The sequence below is a fragment of the Ylistrum balloti genome, unplaced genomic scaffold (genome assembly GCF_031769215.1).
Source record: "Ylistrum balloti isolate Yb309-2 unplaced genomic scaffold, AGI_CSIRO_Ybal_v1 Utg369640, whole genome shotgun sequence".
Classification (NCBI taxonomy): domain Eukaryota; kingdom Metazoa; phylum Mollusca; class Bivalvia; order Pectinida; family Pectinidae; genus Ylistrum; species Ylistrum balloti.
In genome coordinates, this window is record NW_026781901.1 from 1,718,008 (window position 1) to 1,738,928 (window position 20,921).

A 20,921-nucleotide genomic window follows, 5' to 3' on the forward strand; every position below is an offset into this window, starting at 1 on the left:
ATTGATTCCCACAACCTCCCGAGAGATGTATAGCGACCGACTTGTCCACCAGAAAACTCTTGTAAAAAACAAAGGGACGATTTTTCTAAAAATATTGTAGATCAAACATGGATATTTTGAATGTGTTTGTCAGTCACCTGATTTCAAAATATGATGTGTTATCGAAAGTGTGAAATTATGCCATTGTGTAACGATATATTAATCATGAAGCCAAAACCACGCCCATCTATTGATTCAAACATGGCGTTAGTAAATGTCTGAAATAATTTATCAGCATGTCAGCAAATATTACCAGCTGATTAGGAGAATACACATCCCAGGTATATGATAAAATCACATTTGATAGCTTATCGTTACACATGGTATAAAAATGGAGACTTTCAGATTGTTGATTGTCCTCTCAATCATTTCGTTATCCTCCGCTGTATTGGAAAGTGACATTGGTGTACATTGTACATTTCCACCATCATGGCACAGTAAGGTTTTCTTTGACTCTGGTGAACTGATAATGTCTATACCAGAACAGATGAACGCTACCGGAACGTACTACTATGATTACCCCAGTCAGCAAATGAGACTTGACCTGAAGGGCATAGCGTCACTAGGCAACGTGACCTTCTCTAACACATATATATGGCATTTTAATGAGGTAAGTGAACAGTTTCAGACACCTAAGGGTGGCACTTCTATAGGCTAAATGACCAATATCACTATCCCTATGACATTTTATTGAAGATTTTTCCAGGTAAATATATACATTAATTGAAATTTTAAGAAGGGCTTTTCAGATAATGAAGTCTGCCCTTTTATGATGTTTGGATGCTTTTTCATACCTTAATGGTGTAAACCAAAATCTCAAATCTCAGTGAGAAAAATGAACATTGAAGTTGATGATACCGGGGCATTGTAGTGACAATTAAGCTAATGTTCATTGTATTTTTATGGTCGTATATTTGTGTGACGACGTCATTAACCCCCTTCTCATTATGAGAACGTTACATTATTTTGATTTACACTTTTTACGTTACAGAGCGCAGTATACAGTATTGATAACGACAACCACACCTGTACTAAGGATAAGGATAGTGACTACATATGGAATCCCTGGAATGGCGTGCCATGTTTGTCTTTATATTCCTACAATAATTATACCACAACAATCGATGTACCATTCCTATCAAATTATCACTGCAATCAATGTACAACCACAATCCTTTTACCACTACAACCAATATACCATTAATATTAACATACCACAACGATGAATATACAGTTAAAATAAAAATACCACTACAATCATATACCACTTGATTCATATACCACTATACTAGTTATACCACTACAATCATATACCACTTGATTCATATACCACTTGATTCATATACCACTTGATTCGTATACCACTTGATTCATATACCACTTGATTCATATACCACTTGATTCATATACCACTTGATTCATATACCACTTGATTCATATACTACTATACTAGTTATAACACTACAATCAATATACTATTGCAATATAGTTACCAATACACTCAATTTATCACTATTTTCGATATACTACAACAGTCGCTACAATTCATCTACAAGTCGATCTACCACTATAATTAAGTACAATCAATATACTACTAAAAACAATATACCACTGTAAACACTATACCACTATAACAATATACCACCTAAACAAGATACCACTGTAACAATATACCACTATAACAATATACCACTATAAACAATATACCACTATAAACAATATACCACTGTAAACACTATACCACTATAACAATATACCACTGTAAACAATATACCACTATAACAATATACCACTATAACAATATACCACTGTAAACAATATACCACTATAACAATATACCACAACATACCACTATAACAATATACCACTATAACAATATACCACAATATACCACTATAAACAATATACCATAAACAAAATACCACTATAAACAATATACCACTATAAACAATATACCACTTATACCACTATAAACAATATACCACTATAAACAATATACCATAATATACCACTTAAAAAATATACCACTATAAAAATATACCACTATAAACAATATACCACTATAACAATATAAACAATATACCACTATAAACAATATACCATAAACAAAATACCACTATAAACAATATACCACTATAAACAATATAATATACCACTATAAACAATATACCACTATAAACAATATACCAATGTAAACAACATACCTATAAACAATATACCACTGTAACAATATACCACTATAACAATATACCACTATAAACAATATACCACTATAAACAATATACACACAATATACCACTATAACAATATACCACTATAACAATATACCACTATAACAATATACCATTATAACAATATACCACTATAACAATATACCACTATAACAATATACCACTATAACAATATACCACTATAACAATATACCACTATAACAATATACCACTATAAACAATATACCACTTTAACAATATACCACTATAACAATATGCCACTATAACAATATACCACTATAACAATATACCACTATAAACAATATACCACTTTAACAATATACCACTTAAACTTAAACAATATACCACTATAACAATATACCATTATAACACTATACCACTATAAGCACTATATCACTATAAACAATATACCACTATAAACGAAATACTTTAAACTATATACATCTTAAGGAAAACCATTCAATTTTCTTTTTTTTACATTTAGATAAAAAAAAACAAGTGAAAGAAGCCGATCCAAATAAAAAGTAAAATATTCCAAAACGTTCGGGAAACTTTGGTGCGCTCTTTGACATTTAAAATTTAATATTCTGTCGTTTTATGTTAACTGGTACGAATTGCTAACAGAACTATTTTTTTTATAAACATGGAGTTATTTGAATGAAAAATCAACCTATTCAATCTACGCTTTAATTGCCCCCGTACATGAAATCGGCTAATTTCAACGCTGTGATTAGATAACACAGCTTCGGTTCGTCAAAAGTACGAAAGTTATATCATTACTGGAAAAGTTATATCATCATTGGAAAAGTTATATCATCACTGTCAAGTATGTAACAAGATGTCGGCATCAGTATTAGTCTCTATGTTAATGATCATCAACACTACAATGTATGTGCCTATATAACTACTTACATGATATACATACATTGTTATACCATCAGTGGACGCCCACTCCGACTCGCATGGTGGTATAGGGGACTTCCGGGAGATAACAGAACACTTCACACTGATCAGGAAGGAAATGTATGCTGACGTCATCCTAACCCTTGATGTTAAAGTAGGCAAGTATTACGTAAAGGGTAACATGATGACGTCATCCTAACCCTTGATGTTAAAGTAGGTAAGTATGACGTAAAGATTAAAATGATGACGTCATCTTATCCCTTGATGTTAAAGTAGGTAAGTGAGGCATACCCTTATTTTGGTTGAAAGGTTGTAAATTTGTAAACTGCATGTCTTATTTTTTACAAGATATGCGATTTCACAATCAATAAAACTCTATCAAAATTATAGAATTTGAATCAAAATAAAATTTCTCCGTTGTATTTACTAAATATATCCGTCCGCCTAAAAGGCTGATAACACAATATTGTAGTTCATTAATGTTTCCCAGACCTACTTCCCCACACTATTGTATATTTATCACATCTACAGGAATGATCCTATCCTCATTCCAGAGTAGTTCTAATATTTGTAGTGTTTATTTCTGTATAGTGACATTGTAATATTCACAGGGTCAGTCTGTCCACCTATCCGTTACCTTATCCAAGACGAAGACTACGACCCTGTTAGTGGAGCGATAGTCAATTACGAATTCGTGGACCCACAAGTCCTTACGGATCGCAGTGTATTTTCCCTGCCATCGTTTTGTGCTAACGCTACATCATCACAGGTAGGCTGAAGTGATATAAATAATGTGACAGGTAGACTGAGCGATACCAATAATGTGACGAGTAGGCTGGAGGATATAAATAATGTGACAGGTAGGCTGAAGTGATATAAGTAATGTAACAGGTAGACTGAGCGATACCAATAATGTGACGAGTAGGCTGGAGGATATAAATAATGTGACAGGTAGACTGAGCGATACAAATAATGTGACAGGTAGGCTGGAGGATATAAATAATGTGACAGGTAGCCTGGGGATACAAATAATGTGACAGGTAGACTGGATGATACAAATAATGTGACAGGTAGACTGGGAGATACAAATAATGTGACAGGTAAACTGAGCGATACAAATAATGTGACAGGTAGGCTGGAGGATATAAATAATGTGACAGGTAGCCTGGGGATACAAATAATGTGACAGGTAGGCTGGGTGATACAAATAATGTGACAGGTAGACTGGGGGATACAAATAATGTGACAGGTAGGCTGAAGTGATATAAATAATGTGACAGGTAGACTGGGCGATACAAATAATGTGACAGGTAGACTGGGGGATACAAATAATGTGACAGGTAGACTGGGCGATACAAATAATGTGACAGGTAGGCTGGGTGATACAAATAATGTGACAGGTAGGCTGGGTAATACAAATAATTTGACAGGTAGGCTGAAGTGATACAAATAATGTGACAAGTAGACTTTGGTGTGGGTTTATGTTGTGTGTTTGTAGGTATCTAAATCTGTTTTATACCTTGTATTTATATATATGTTCTTTTGTCTAGTACAACAGGGTAAAAAGAAAAATTCCATACCGTTATCTACGACTCTTCATGGATTAGATGGATCGTTGGATAGAAGAAGAGGAGGAGGATGTATTGAGATTCCTACAAGTTGATACAAAACATGTGATATAAAACTAATGATATCAATTATTTATACAATAAACTATCAGTGATAACAGAAAATGTGGTGATGTCAGTCAATTATTTTCTATAACAAACTATCAAGTATTAGACGTTTTTTTAGATGTAAATCAAGAAAAAAACCCGCTTAATTTTGATAAAAAATGATGACATTTAAAGGTTCTGGAAGGTTAAATTCAATGCTAGACGTACAGGTATCTTCATAGTTTATAAACACATTCTCACACCCAAATTACATTAAAGGATGTATTTATGATACTCCACTTGTCCACTGACCGAAATGACGTAATAGTGGCTTTCTCGGCCCCCGTCGGCTGTCAAGCTTAACGCTATACCATTTGACAGAGTGAAAAAGTGGAGGTAAATCCTGATAAATAAATGGACACTCCTGACGGTATATCTATCGATATGTATATCAAGCTATAGACGAAAAATAAAAGATACTGTAGAAAGTCTATTAGTCACGTGACGTTAGCTATCTTAGGTAACGTGATACATGTCTATAGAATCACTCGTCATCTGGATAACCTCTTTTTCTTACACGCACGAAGTTTTCTGTAAATTGTTCTAAGTAAACTTCATTCTTGTCGGTCTCTTGTGACAAGTTGGTGAGTATGACACCGTACATCCATTGATAAATAATATTTACTGAACACTATATGTGTATAGTTTTAACAGTTTTATATACATTCTCTAACAACTACACTAGCCAATAATGTTACTACTTACAAAATATTTGAGATGAGAGAGTAAACCTTGACTATCTTACTAATAACATCCATACTGTATCCAAAATAACGATATCCGGGTGGTTTTGTTTATCTGATGTACGTATATATCAAACTCTATCACAATATAACGATATCCGGGTGGTTTTGTTTATCTGATGTACGTATATATCAAACTCTATCACAATATAACGATATCCGGGTGGTTTTGTTTATCTGATGTACGTATATATCAAGTTGGTTTTCTCAGATTTGAAACCTGTCTTTCGGTGACATGCTGGAAGAGAACTTTAACCCTTCAATCAAAATCCTAACTTTGAAGACTTCTAGACTGGTTAGTGTAAGGTATGACATCTCTGGCTTCTAGACTCGTTAGTGTAAGGTATGACATCTCTGACTTCTAGACTGGTTAGGGTAAGGTATGACATCTCTGGCTTCTAGACTGGTTAGGGTAAGGTATGACATCTCTGGCTTCTAGACTGGTTAGGGTAAGGTATGACATCTCTGGCTTCTAGACTGGTTAGGGTAAGGTATGACATCTCTGGCTTCTAGACTGGTTAGGGTAAGGTATGACATCTCTGGCTTCTAGACTGGTTAGGGTAAGGTATGACATCTCTGGCTTCTAGACTGGTTAGGGTAAGGTATGACATCTCTGGCTTCTAGACTGGTTAGGGTAAGGTATGACATCTCTGGCTTCTAGACTGGTTAGGGTAAGGTATGACATCTCTGGCTTCTAGACTGGTTAGGGTAAGGTATGACATCTCTGGCTTCTAGACTGGTTAGGGTAAGGTATGACATCTCTGGCTTCTAGACTGGTTAGGGTAAGGTATGACATCTCTGGCTTCTAGACTGGTTAGGGTAAGGGTAAGGTATGACATCTCTGGCTTCTAGACTGGTTAGTGTAAGGTATGACATCTCTGGCTTCTAGACTGGTTAGGGTAAGGTATGACATCTCTGGCTTCTAGACTGGTTAGGGTAAGGTATGACATCTCTGGCTTCTAGACTGGTTAGGGTAAGGTATGACATCTCTGGCTTCTAGACTGGTTAGGGCAAGGTATGACATCTCTGGCTTCTAGACTGGTTAGGGTAAGGTATGACATCTCTGGCTTCTAGACTGGTTAGGGTAAGGTATGACATCTCTGGCTTCTAGACTGGTTAGGGTAAGGTATGACATCTCTGGCTTCTAGACTGGTTAGGGTAAGGTATGACTTCTCTGGCTTCTAGACTGGTTAGGGTAAGGTATGACATCTCTGGCTTCTAGACTGGTTAGGGTAAGGTATGACATCTCTGGCTTCTAGACTGGTTAGGGTAAGGTATGACATCTCTGGCTTCTAGACTGGTTAGGGTAAGGTATGACATCTCTGGCTTCTAGACTGGTTAGGGTAAGGTATGACATCTCTGGCTTCTAGACTGGTTAGGGTAAGGTATGACATCTCTGACTTCTAGACTGGTTAGGGTAAGGTATGACATCTCTGGCTTCTAGACTGGTTAGGGTAAGGTATGACATCTCTGGCTTCTAGACTGGTTAGGGTAAGGTATGACATCTCTGGCTTCTAGACTGGTTAGGGTAAGGTATGACATCTCTGGCTTCTAGACTGGTTAGTGTAAGGTATGACATCTCTGGCTTCTAGACTGGTTAGGGTAAGGTATGACATCTCTGGCTTCTAGACTGGTTAGGGTAAGGTATGACATCTCTGCCTCTAGACTGGTTAGGGTAAGGTATGACATCTCTGGCTTCTAGACTGGTTAGGGTAAGGTATGACATCTCTGGCTTCTAGACTGGTTAGGGTAAGGTATGACATCTCTGGCTTCTAGACTGGTTAGGGTAAGGTATGACATCTCTGGCTTCTAGACTGGTTAGGGTAAGGTATGACATCTCTGGCTTCTAGACTGGTTAGGGTAAGGTATGACATCTCTGGCTTCTAGACTGGTTAGGGTAAGGTATGACATCTCTGGCTTCTAGACTGGTTAGGGTAAGGTATGACATCTCTGGCTTCTAGACTGGTTAGGGTAAGGTATGACATCTCTGGCTTCTAGACTGGTTAGGGTAAGGTATGACATCTCTGGCTTCTAGACTGGTTAGGGTAAGGTATGACATCTCTGGCTTCTAGACTGGTTAGGGTAAGGTATGACATCTCTGGCTTCTAGACTGGTTAGGGTAAGGTATGACATCTCTGGCTTCTAGACTGGTTAGGGTAAGGTATGACATCTCTGGCTTCTAGACTGGTTAGGGTAAGGTATGACATCTCTGGCTTCTAGACTGGTTAGGGTAAGGTATGACATCTCTGGCTTCTAGACTGGTTAGGGTAAGGTATGACATCTCTGGCTTCTAGACTGGTTAGGGTAAGGTATGACATCTCTGACTTCTAGACTGGTTAGGGTAAGGTATGACATCTCTAGACTGGTTAGGGTAAGGTATGACTTCTAGACTGGTTAGGGTAAGGTATGACATCTCTGGCTTCTAGACTGGTTAGGGTAAGGTATGACATCTCTGGCTTCTAGACTGGTTAGGGTAAGGTATGACATCTCTGGCTTCTAGACTGGTTAGGGTAAGGTATGACATCTCTGGCTTCTAGACTGGTTAGGGTAAGGTATGACATCTCTGGCTTCTAGACTGGTTAGGGTAAGGTATGACATCTCTGGCTTCTAGACTGGTTAGGGTAAGGTATGACATCTCTGGCTTCTAGACTGGTTAGGGTAAGGTATGACATCTCTGGCTTCTAGACTGGTTAGTGTAAGGTATGACATCTCTGGCTTCTAGACTGGTTAGGGTAAGGTATGACATCTCTGGCTTCTAGACTGGTTAGGGTAAGGTATGACATCTCTGGCTTCTAGACTGGTTAGGGTAAGGTATGACATCTCTGGCTTCTAGACTGGTTAGGGTAAGGTATGACATCTCTGGCTTCTAGACTGGTTAGGGTAAGGTATGACATCTCTGGCTTCTAGACTGGTTAGGGTAAGGTATGACATCTCTGGCTTCTAGACTGGTTAGGGTAAGGTATGACATCTCTGGCTTCTAGACTGGTTAGGGTAAGGTATGACATCTCTGGCTTCTAGACTGGTTAGGGTAAGGTATGACATCTCTGGCTTCTAGACTGGTTAGGGTAAGGTATGACATCTCTGGCTTCTAGACTGGTTAGGGTAAGGTATGACATCTCTGGCTTCTAGACTGGTTAGGGTAAGGTATGACATCTCTGACTTCTAGACTGGTTAGGGTAAGGTACATCTCTGGCTTCTAGACTGGTTAGGGTAAGGTATGACATCTCTGGCTTCTAGACTGGTTAGGGTAAGGTATGACATCTCTGGCTTCTAGACTGGTTGGTAAGGTAGGGTACTGGTTAGGGTAAGGTATGACATCTCTGGCTTCTAGACTGGTTAGGGTAAGGTATGACATCTCTGGCTTCTAGACTGGTTAGGGTAAGGTATGACATCTCTGGCTTCTAGACTGGTTAGGGTAAGGTATGACATCTCTGGCTTCTAGACTGGTTAGGGTAAGGTATGACATCTCTGGCTTCTAGACTGGTTAGGGTAAGGTATGACATCTCTGGCTTCTAGACTGGTTAGGGTAAGGTATGACATCTCTGGCTTCTAGACTGGTTAGGGTAAGGTATGACATCTCTGGCTTCTAGACTGGTTAGGGTAAGGTATGACATCTCTGGCTTCTAGACTGGTTAGGGTAAGGTATGACATCTCTGGCTTCTAGACTGGTTAGGGTAAGGTATGACATCTCTGGCTTCTAGACTGGTTAGGGTAAGGTATGACATCTCTGGCTTCTAGACTGGTTAGACTGGTTAGGGTAAGGTAAGGTATGACATCTCTGGCTTCTAGACTGGTTAGGGTAAGGTATGACATCTCTGGCTTCTAGACTGGTTAGGGTAAGGTATGACATCTCTGGCTTCTAGACTGGTTAGGGTAAGGTATGACATCTCTGGCTTCTAGACTGGTTAGGGTAAGGTATGACATCTCTGGCTTCTAGACTGGTTAGGGTAAGGTATGACATCTCTGGCTTCTAGACTGGTTAGGGTAAGGTATGACATCTCTGGCTTCTAGACTGGTTAGGGTAAGGTATGACATCTCTGGCTTCTAGACTGGTTAGGGTAAGGTATGACATCTCTGGCTTCTAGACTGGTTAGGGTAAGGTATGACATCTCTGGCTTCTAGACTGGTTAGGGTAAGGTATGACATCTCTGGCTTCTAGACTGGTTAGGGTAAGGTATGACATCTCTGGCTTCTAGACTGGTTAGGGTAAGGTATGACATCTCTGGCTTCTAGACTGGTTAGGGTAAGGTATGACATCTCTGGCTTCTAGACTGGTTAGGGTAATGTATGACATCTCTGGCTTCTAGATGACATCTCTGGCTTCTAGACTGGTTAGGGTAAGGTATGACATCTCTGGCTTCTAGACTGGTTAGGGTAAGGTATGACATCTCTCTTCTAGACTGGTTAGGGTAAGGTATGACATCTCTGGCTTCTAGACTGGTTAGGGTAAGGTATGACATCTCTGGCTTCTAGACTGGTTAGGGTAAGGTATGACATCTCTGGCTTCTAGACTGGTTAGGGTAAGGTATGACATCTCTGGCTTCTAGACTGGTTAGGGTAAGGTATGACATCTCTGGCTTCTAGACTGGTTAGGGTAAGGTATGACATCTCTGGCTTCTAGACTGGTTAGGGTAAGGTATGACATCTCTGGCTTCTAGACTGGTTAGGGTAAGGTATGACATCTCTGGCTTCTAGACTGGTTAGGGTAAGGTATGACATCTCTGGCTTCTAGACTGGTTAGTAAGGTAAGGTATGACATCTCTGGCTAGACTGGTTAGGGTAAGGTATGACATCTCTGGCTTCTAGACTGGTTAGGGTAAGGTATGACATCTCTGGCTTCTAGACTGGTTAGGGTAAGGTATGACATCTCTGGCTTCTAGACTGGTTAGGGTAAGGTATGACATCTCTGGCTTCTAGACTGGTTAGGGTAAGGTATGACATCTCTGGCTTCTAGACTGGTTAGGGTAAGGTATGACATCTCTGGCTTCTAGACTGGTTAGGGTAAGGTATGACATCTCTGGCTTCTAGACTGGTTAGGGTAAGGTATGACATCTCTGGCTTCTAGACTGGTTAGGGTAAGGTATGACATCTCTGGCTTCTAGACTGGTTAGGGTAAGGTATGACATCTCTGGCTTCTAGACTGGTTAGGGTAAGGTATGACATCTCTGGCTTCTAGACTGGTTAGGGTAAGGTATGACATCTCTGGCTTCTAGACTGGTTAGGGTAAGGTATGACATCTCTGGCTTCTAGACTGGTTAGGGTAAGGTATGACATCTCTGGCTTCTAGACTGGTTAGGGTAAGGTATGACATCTCTGGCTTCTAGACTGGTTAGGGTAAGGTATGACATCTCTGGCTTCTAGACTGGTTAGGGTAAGGTATGACATCTCTGGCTTCTAGACTGGTTAGGGTAAGGTATGACATCTCTGGCTTCTAGACTGGTTAGGGTAAGGTATGACATCTCTGGCTTCTAGACTGGTTAGGGTAAGGTATGACATCTCTGGCTTCTAGACTGGTTAGGGTAAGGTATGACATCTCTGGCTTCTAGACTGGTTAGGGTAAGGTATGACATCTCTGGCTTCTAGATGACATCTCTGGCTTCTAGACTGGTTAGGGTAAGGTATGACATCTCTGGCTTCTAGACTGGTTAGGGTAAGGTATGACATCTCTGGCTTCTAGACTGGTTAGGGTAAGGTATGACATCTCTGGCTTCTAGACTGGTTAGGGTAAGGTATGACATCTCTGGCTTCTAGACTGGTTAGGGTAAGGTATGACATCTCTGGCTTCTAGACTGGTTAGGGTAAGGTATGACAACTCTGACTTCTAGACTGGTTAGGGTAAGGTACATCTGTCTTCTAGACTGGTTAGGGTAAGGTATGACATCTCTGGCTTCTAGACTGGTTAGGGTAAGGTATGACATCTCTGGCTTCTAGACTGGTTAGGGTAAGGTATGACATCTCTGGCTTCTAGACTGGTTAGGGTAAGGTATGACATCTCTGGCTTCTAGACTGGTTAGGGTAAGGTATGACATCTCTGGCTTCTAGACTGGTTAGGGTAAGGTATGACATCTCTGGCTTCTAGACTGGTTAGGGTAAGGTATGACATCTCTGGCTTCTAGACTGGTTAGGGTAAGGTATGACATCTCTGGCTTCTAGACTGGTTAGGGTAAGGTATGACATCTCTGGCTTCTAGACTGGTTAGGGTAAGGTATGACATCTCTGGCTTCTAGACTGGTTAGGGTAAGGTATGACATCTCTGGCTTCTAGACTGGTTAGGGTAAGGTATGACATCTCTGGCTTCTAGACTGGTTAGGGTAAGGTATGACATCTCTGGCTTCTAGACTGGTTAGTGTAAGGTATGACATCTCTGGCTTCTAGACTGGTTAGTGTAAGGTATGACATCTCTGGCTTCTAGACTCGTTAGTGTAAGGTATGACATCTCTGGCTTCTAGACTGGTTAGTGTAAGGTATGACAAATCTGGCTTCTAGACTCGTTAGTGTAAGGTATGACAAATCTGGCTTCTAGACTAGTTAGTGTAAGGTATGACAAATCTGGCTTCTAGACTCGTTAGTGTAAGGTATGACAAATCTGACTTCTAGACTATTTGGTGTAAGGCATGACAACTCTGACCTCTAGACTTGTAAGTGTAAGGTATGACATCTCTGACTTCTAGACTCGTTAGTGTAAGGTATGACAAATCTGGCTTCTAGACTCGTTAGTGTAAGGTATGGCAAGACTGACTTCTAGACTCGTTAGTGTAAGGCATGACAACTCTGAATTCTAGAACGTTAGTGTCTGGCAAGACTGACTTCTAGACTATTTAGTGTAAGGCATGGCAACTCTGACGTCTAGACTCGTTAGTGTAAGGTATGACAAATCTGGCTTCTAGACTCGTTAGTGTAAGGCATGACAACTCTGACTTCTAGACTCGTTAGTGTAAGGTATGACAACTGTGACTTCTAGCCTCGTTAGTGTAAGGCATGGCAAGACTGACTTCTAGACTCGTTAGTGTAAGGCATGACAACTCTGACTTCTAGACTCGTTAGTGTAAGGTATGACAACTGTGACTTCTAGCCTCGTTAGTGTAAGGCATGGCAAGACTGACTTCTAGACTATTTAGTGTAAGGCATGGCAACTCTGACGTCTAGACTCGTTAGTGTAAGGCATGACAAATCTGGCTTCTAGACTCGTTAGTGTAAGGCATGACAACTCTGACTTCTAGACTCGTTAGTGTAAGGTATGACAACTGTGACTTCTAGCCTCGTTAGTGTAAGGCATGGCAAGACTGACTTCTAGACTCGTTAGTGTAAGGCATGGCAACTCTGACGTCTAGACTCGTTAGTGTAAGGTATGACAACTGTGACTTCTAGCCTCGTTAGTGTAAGGTATGACAACTGTGACTTCTAGCCTCGTTAGTGTAAGGCATGGCAAGACTGACTTCTAGACTATTTAGTGTAAGGCATGGCAACTCTGACGTCTAGACTCGTTAGTGTAAGGCATGACAACTCTGGATAAGATTGACTTTTTCCAATAAAGGAGGTTTTCAATTTTCTATACCTTCACTGATCAAATAGCTAAAACAGAACGGGTAACAAAACACTGAGCTTACCATATATCATAAACATTATATCATTTGTACTGATAGTGATGGGAAGTCACCATGACGAAGTCACCACAAACTCACACCAGATAATGTTACGTGATAAGTTACTATTCAGATATATAGGATGACAGATTTATATTTTAAAAATAGATTACCGACATCTTTACATAAGGTCAACAAGATGTTTTGAATATTTAAGTGTATCTACTATGAATCCTCTCCATTTATATGCCCGTATATTTTCAAAATCACAGTGAAAACAAATTATACTGTAAAACTTCCAATCAGAAAGATGCTACTTTTTAAAATAAAAAATAGTGTATTGCGACGACCAGGTTGCTGGTAGTAATAGATAGGATATATACGAATGTACATACAGATTCTCAACATCAGACAAAAGACACATGAGAGAATAGCGCCATTTAATACAGAAGATAAGATAGACTGGCGTTAAAAAATGAATTTAACTGCATCATAAAGCAAACATTTGTTATGAAATACCGACATCCGATAAGAAACGTAAAATGATGAAAAATCGATTTGTTTTGTGTGATGATACTTACATGGATGTCATTAGCAGTGAAGTAGTTAATGTTATGCTGGTTAGAAAGCATTGTGGTGTTTACATATTTATATGTAACCATAATTAAATGGCTTTTGTTTTTAATTCTTTAACAACTTATCGACGTCATTAGCAGTGAAATAGTTAATGTTATGCTGGTTAGAAAGCATTGTGATGTTTACATTTTTATATATAACCATAATTAAATGGCATTCGTCTTTAATTCCTTAACATCTTGTATTTGGTGATCCACTTACCTACAAGTCAGATTACTGGGTCACCGCAGGGTGCACATACTTTCTAGTGGATTCCGAAACTGGTGGCGCTTGACCAAACAAAAATATATAGCACCCTGTCTGCAGAAAGGAGATTAAAGGATTTGTGTAAGTATATATAGTTTTCATGGTGTTTGAGATAAATCCATTAATACTGTATTACATTAGGATGACACTATTTTCTCACTGTCTATTTACATTAACTTGTATGTTATCAATTAGTACTAAGATCACACTGAACGTCTTTTTACACCGGTAGTGTTTTCCAGCCTCTTTCAGTTCCAAGCACCTCGAACGAAACATTGTGCGACGTTTCAATCGTTTTTCATTTCTTTTTCATTACCTAGGGAGCATTACGTTACCTTTCAATGAAAGCGGAAATCTACATTTTTGAATGTTGCCTCAAAATAACAAAGCATTACTGTTATTGTGGAAAAAACCTATATATATCTAAAAAAAATCCTGGAACACGTATTCTGAACCCTGTATCTGAAAAAATGTAAAAACAAGCACCCCAACATAATGAATTTCTGCTTTTGAAATATTTTCGGAAATCCAACTGTTCAAAAAATCATTACTAGTTAAAAAGCGAACTTTTATATTTTGGCCACTAATTCTTTATACAAGTGCATCCTTAGGTATTGAATATAGTACTGAATCAGATGTATATCTTACTGATATAAATATATCTTAGTTTCTCTGTCAGGATTTCTGTGATTGATGTTTAGGATATATACTGTAAAGGAAGTAACACGAGACAATTTACGGTAGGGTAAAGTATTGTGGTATCTGGTATATATATTGTATCTGATGGTCAGTGAGATATATTATGATAAATAGAGGCCCGATGTATGTGTACAACAAGGTGTCAGAGGTATATAAGATTGTAAATAGAGGCCCGAGTTTACAAGTAAAAGTATCTGTGGTCAGTGAGGTATATATGATAAATAGAGGCCGAGATATAGTGATATAATAGAGGCCCGAGTTTCTATTGTATCTGTGTGGTCAGTGAGGTATATTATGATAAATAGACCGAGTTTCTATTGTATGTGGTGGTCAGTGAGGTATATTATGATAAATAGAGGCCCGAGTTTCTATGGTATCTGGTGGTCAGTGAGGTATATTATGATAAATAGAGGCCCGAGTTTCTATGGTATCTGGTGGTCAGTGAGGTATATTATGATAAATAGAGGCCCGAGTTTCTATGGTATCTGGTGGTCAGTGAGGTATACTATGATAAATAGAGGCCCGAGTTTCTATTGTATGTGGTGGTCAGTGAGGTATATTATGATAAATAGAGGCCCGAGTTTCTATTGTATCTGGTGGTCAGTGAGGTATATTATGATAAATAGAGGCCCGAGTTTCTATTGTATCTGGTGGTCAGTGAGGTATATTATGATAAATAGAGGCCCGAGTTTCTATTGTATCTGGTGGTCAGTGAGGTATATTATGATAAATAGAGGCCCGAGTTTCTATTGTATCTGGTGGTCAGTGAGGTATATTATGATAAATAGAGGCCCGAGTTTCTATTGTATCTGGTGGTCAGTGAGGTATATTATGATAAATAGAGGCCCGAGTTTCTATTGTATCTGGTGGTCAGTGAGGTATATTATGATAAATAGAGGCCCGAGTTTCTATTGTATCTGGTGGTCAGTGAGGTATATTATGATAAATAGAGGCCCGAGTTTCTATGGTATCTGGTGGTCAGTGAGGTATACTATGATAAATAGAGGCTCGAGTTTCTATTGTATCTGGTGGTCAGTGAGGTATATTATGATAAATAGAGGCCCGAGTTTCTATTGTATCTGGTGGTCAGTGAGGTATATTATGATAAATAGAGGCCCGAGTTTCTATTGTATCTGGTGGTCAGTGAGGTATACTATGATAAATAGAGGCTCGAGTTTCTATTGTATCTGGTGGTCAGTGAGGTATATTATGATAAATAGAGGCCCGAGTTTCTATTGTATCTGGTGGTCAGTGAGGTATATTATGATAAATAGAGGCCCGAGTTTCTATTGTATCTGGTGGTCAGTGAGGTATATTATGATAAATAGAGGCCCGAGTTTCTATTGTATCTGGTGGTCAGTGAGGTATACTATGATAAATAGAGGCTCGAGTTTCTATTGTATCTGATGGTCAGTGAGATATATTATGATAAATAGAGGCCCGAGTTTCTATTGTATCTGGTGGTCAGTGAGGTATACTATGATAAATAGAGGCTCGAGTTTCTATTGTATCTGGTGGTCAGTGAGGTATATTATGATAAATAGAGGCTCGAGTTTCTATTGTATCTGGTGGTCAGTGAGGTATATTATGATAAATAGAGGCTCGAGTTTCTATGGTATCTGGTGGTCAGTGAGGTATATTATGATAAATAGAGGCTCGAGTTTCTATGGTATCTGGTGGTCAGTGAGGTATATTATGATAAATAGAGGCCTGGATTTCTTCTTTTGTATATGAAGGTGAGTGTGATATGTTATAAATGTTATGATACTATGGGTTGATTAACGCACTGATAACAACCCTTGTTTATTTCTGTGTATAGCACGGTTGATGTGACTGTAGCCTCCTTTACACATCAAAGATAAATGTAGATAAAATTTTCGATATGAAATCTAATCAGGTCCTTGTTCAACAACCTCTTCTCCTAACATATTGAATATTTAATGACCACTTTGGATTGACAGGACATTCATTTGAAAGCTTTACCTTACACAACGATATCAGAGCATATAGTATACTATCTCTGTTTAGTATTCACTGCCTCTTTGTCTTAACTAAAATCATGGAAATTATCAATTTCCTTTTGTTGCTGTCAGGCATTCTAATTTTATTAAGTATTGTACACGCAAAACCCAAACATTTGCAGTGTAAATTTCCTGCTCAATGGCAGAGTAAGGTGTTCTTTGATTTTGATATGATGTTGGTGGCTCGGAATCAGATAATTGCTACCGGGATGTTTTATTATGACTTTACCAACCAGCAGATGAGATTTGATTTCTCCGGAACAGAGCTTGCTGACAATACTTTAGTAGACTTTACCCTCATATGGAAGTTCAACGAGGTAGGTACCAAGAAACGATTCTATGATTCAAAGTTATAGTACTAAAAAAATGATAAAAAGTATTATAAGTATCAGTATATGTGCATGTTATGGCATCAGAATTAGAAAATAAATAATACGAAATGTCATTTTATACGGATATAGAATTATAAAGTAGAAGACGCTTCTAATTGTGCTTGTGTCAGTTAAGTTGTAAGTGATTGGTTCACCTTATCTTTATAGCTTATAAAATGTTCTAACATAAGTTTGTTTACAAACCGTTTAACCACGTCACACTTTCTGATTTCCTGTCAAGTAGCCTGCATTTTACACTGTTGACAACTCTGATAACAGTTGTGAGAGAGAAGAAGGAATCAGTACCTTCTGGAATCAGTGGGAAGGTATACCAGGTGAGTGATGCGGGGAATTCTGGGGTCAGTGGGAAGGTATACCAGGTAAGTGATGCGGGGAATTCTGGGGTCAGTGGGAAGGTATACCAGGTAAGTGATGCGGGGAATTCTGGGGTCAGTGGGAAGGTATACCAGGTAAGTGATGCGAGGGAATTATAAGGTCAGTGGGAAGGTATACCAGGTAAGTGATGCGAGGGAATTCTGGGGTCAGTGGGAGGTATACCAGGTAAGTGATGCGGGGAATTCTGGGGTCAGTGGGAAGGTATACCAGGTAAGTGATGCGAGGGAATTCTGGGGTCAGTGGGAAGGTATACCAGGTTAGTGATGCGGGGGAATTCTGAGGTCAGATGGAAGGTATACCAGGTAAGTGATGAGAGGGAATTCTGGGGTCAGTGGGAAGGTATACCAGGTAAGTGATGCGGAGGAATTCTGGGGTCAGATGGAAGGTATACCAGGTAAGTGATGCGGGGAATTCTGGGGTCAGTGGGAAGGTATACCAGGTTAGTGATGCGGGGGAATTCTGGGGTCAGATGGAAGGTATACCAGGTAAGTGATGGGAGGGAATTCTGGGGTCAGTGGGAAGGTATACCAGGTAAGTGATGGGAGGGAATTCTGGGGTCAGTGGGAAGGTATACCAGGTAAGTGATGCGGGAGAATTCTGGGGTCAGTGGGAAGGTATACCAGGTTAGTGATGCGGGGGAATTCTGGGGTCAGTGGGAAGGTATACCAGGTAAGTGATGCGGGGGAATTCTGGGGTCAGTGGGAAGGTATACCAGGTAAGTGATGAGAGGGAATTCTGGGGTCAGTGGGAAGGTATACCAGGTAAGTGATGCGGGAGAATTCTGGGGTCAGTGGGAAGGTAGGTAAGTGAGGGTCCAGGTAAGTGGTGGGGTCAGTGGGAAGGCGGGTCAGTGGGAAGGGAATTATAAGGTCAGTGGGAAGGTATACAGGTAAGTGATGCGGGGGATTTCTGGGGTCAGTGGGAAGGTATACCAGGTAAGTGATGCGAGGGAATTCTGGGGTTAGTGGGAAGGTTTACCTGGTACGTGGTGCGGGGGAATTATAAGGTCAGTGGGAAGGTATACCAGGTGAGTGATGCGAGGGAATTCTGTGGTCAATTTGAAGGTATACCAGGTAAGTGATGCGGGAGAATTCTGGGGTCAATGGGAAGGTGCGGGAGAATTCTGAGGTCAATTGGAAGGCACACCAGGTAAGTGATGAGAGGGAATTCTTGGGTCAGTGGGAAGGTATACAATGTAAGTGATGCGGAGGAATTATTGGGTCAGTGAGAAGGTATACCGGGTAAGTGATGAGAGGGAATTCTGGGATCAATTTGAAGGTATTCCAGGTGAGTGATGCGGGAGAAATCTGGGGTCAGTGGTATAGCAGGTAAGTAAAGCGAATTCAATGGAATTACATTTTAGTATTGTATTCACATTTGTCATCAGCGTGAAATTCTTTAATATGAAAAATTTTGAATATGGAAGTAAAGAAAATATTTAAAAAATAAGCCTTCATTAAATTACAAGATTTAGAATTATAGATTGGTATGTATAGTGAGTGATGTATGGAATTCTAACATCATCTACCACGTTTTTTTTTTACAAATACGTACAATATGTTTAAACGATTTTATTTCCATGTTGTAGCTGACGCTTTACCAGAATATTTCGGAGGCATAGGTGGGTTTAAGGAAATTGTAGGACAGTACCAATGGACGAGAAGAAATGCAGGGCCGATGGGGAATTTAGCAATATCTATGGATGTTAGAGTTGGTGGGTATTACAGCTGGTGGCATTCAAACTAAGTTGTTGTCAGTTATATTTTATGTTACATTATATGTCACGTGATAGTGAATTAATAAAAAAAAATATAAAAAGAGAACGTCATATTAACGATATCAAGACATTAAAACTCCAATATTTACTTTTACGAAGCTGTCTTTTGAACTTCAATGTAACAAATGCTGTGTAAACTCTTTGTTTTTCAATTCTGTTGTCATTATATACAAGTATACATCGTAGGACAAGGCTGGTATCTGATAAATTACGATGCCTGTCCAACTGGCATTTCTTTACTAGAACTTTGTGAACGACACCTGTGACCCAGTCCGTTTCTTTTATAAAAGGTTTTTTTGTATCTTCCCTCCATTTATGATGTAGAATCTTGTTGGTTACAATTTCTTACATTAAATATTGTAGGTAAAGTCTGCCCCCCAGTTCGCTTAAACATGCGAGACTTAAGTAAGATTTCGTATGGGTCATTTGCCTTTAACTACGAGTTTTTGGACAACGCCGATATAAAGAGCCCGGATGTATTCATACTTCCTCACAACTGCCACAACAACACAATACCGGTAAACGTACTTTTTTATTACTGTCGACTGGACATTTCCGTTATCACTTTCATTCTGTGCTTTATTTGTACTATTTATGTATTATGTGATATATCTATGTTATATATATGATATATCCTGAACTGTTCATATTGTACTCTAGTTTTATTGAATTTGATTTTGGATTGTGATTATTTTCACAATTTGATATGTTTTTGTTGTTTTTGTCCATTTGTAAAAATACAACGAGTTGGTTATACATGTTTTTATTCTTTCAGAGAAAACATAACAGACTGGCTTCCATATCGAGAGAGATTGGTCTGTTTATAGGATAATCAGGACAGAATTCGTCAGAAAGTGGCAATAACGATATATTTCCTACAATAGCTCCAGCTATTTTACCGACATCAGTTAAGTCTGTTATATTGTCATGTATATTTCTTACCGACATGCTATTGTCGTGTTAAATATTAGACTAACACAGGCCCTCTGAACCTCTTAATACTAGTCTATATAGGCTGGCTCAGTGAATGTCTCTGTGACGTTTCCATACAATTTTCATGTTCATCAGGGACTAATATAGGGTTTAATGAACACCATGGTGGAACACTTTAGGGACCATGTCTTACTGAAATGTTATGCTAAAATGACCCTATTGCATTTTTGTATCATTTATCATTTATTTTATGCAAATATCGTAGGCATACACGTGAAAAGCAGTTTTAAACAAAAATAAAGAAGAACTGGTTTTTCTTGTGTAGAATTTTTATGTCGTCATAGATACTAGAATAATGGCGCACCGTACTGAACAAGTTCATAGGGCTATCATGCTCAATGTTAAAAGTTGCCGTGATATTTGTAGTAAGTTGCTAGGACTATTATGTTCAATGTTAAAAGTTGCCGTGATATTTGTAGTAAGTTGCTAGGACTATTATGTTCAATGTTAAAAGGTTCTGTGATGTTTGTAGTAAGTTGTTAGGACTACCATGTTCAATGTTAAAAGGTTCCGTGATATTTGCAGTAAGTTGTTAGGACTATCATGTTCAATATTAAAAGGTTCCGTG

At 38.9% G+C, this 20,921-nt stretch overlaps 2 protein-coding genes across 2 annotated transcripts; both read left to right on the forward strand.

Moving 5' to 3' along the window:
- Nucleotides 1-370: 370 nt before the first annotated feature.
- Nucleotides 371-4,780, forward strand: LOC132554362 (uncharacterized). Its single transcript, XM_060218670.1, has 5 exons — nt 371-649; nt 1,031-1,121; nt 3,212-3,331; nt 3,785-3,942; nt 4,724-4,780. Exons 1-5 carry the CDS (start codon nt 371-373, stop codon nt 4,778-4,780), a joined length of 705 nt encoding a protein of 234 aa, XP_060074653.1.
- Nucleotides 4,781-16,854: 12,074 nt separating this feature from the next.
- On the forward strand, nt 16,855-20,192 carry LOC132554373 (uncharacterized). Its single transcript, XM_060218681.1, has 5 exons — nt 16,855-17,133; nt 17,432-17,522; nt 19,172-19,297; nt 19,724-19,878; nt 20,136-20,192. The coding sequence occupies exons 1-5, from the start codon at nt 16,855-16,857 to the stop codon at nt 20,190-20,192; spliced, it is 708 nt and encodes a 235-aa protein (XP_060074664.1).
- Nucleotides 20,193-20,921: the final 729 nt, after the last annotated feature.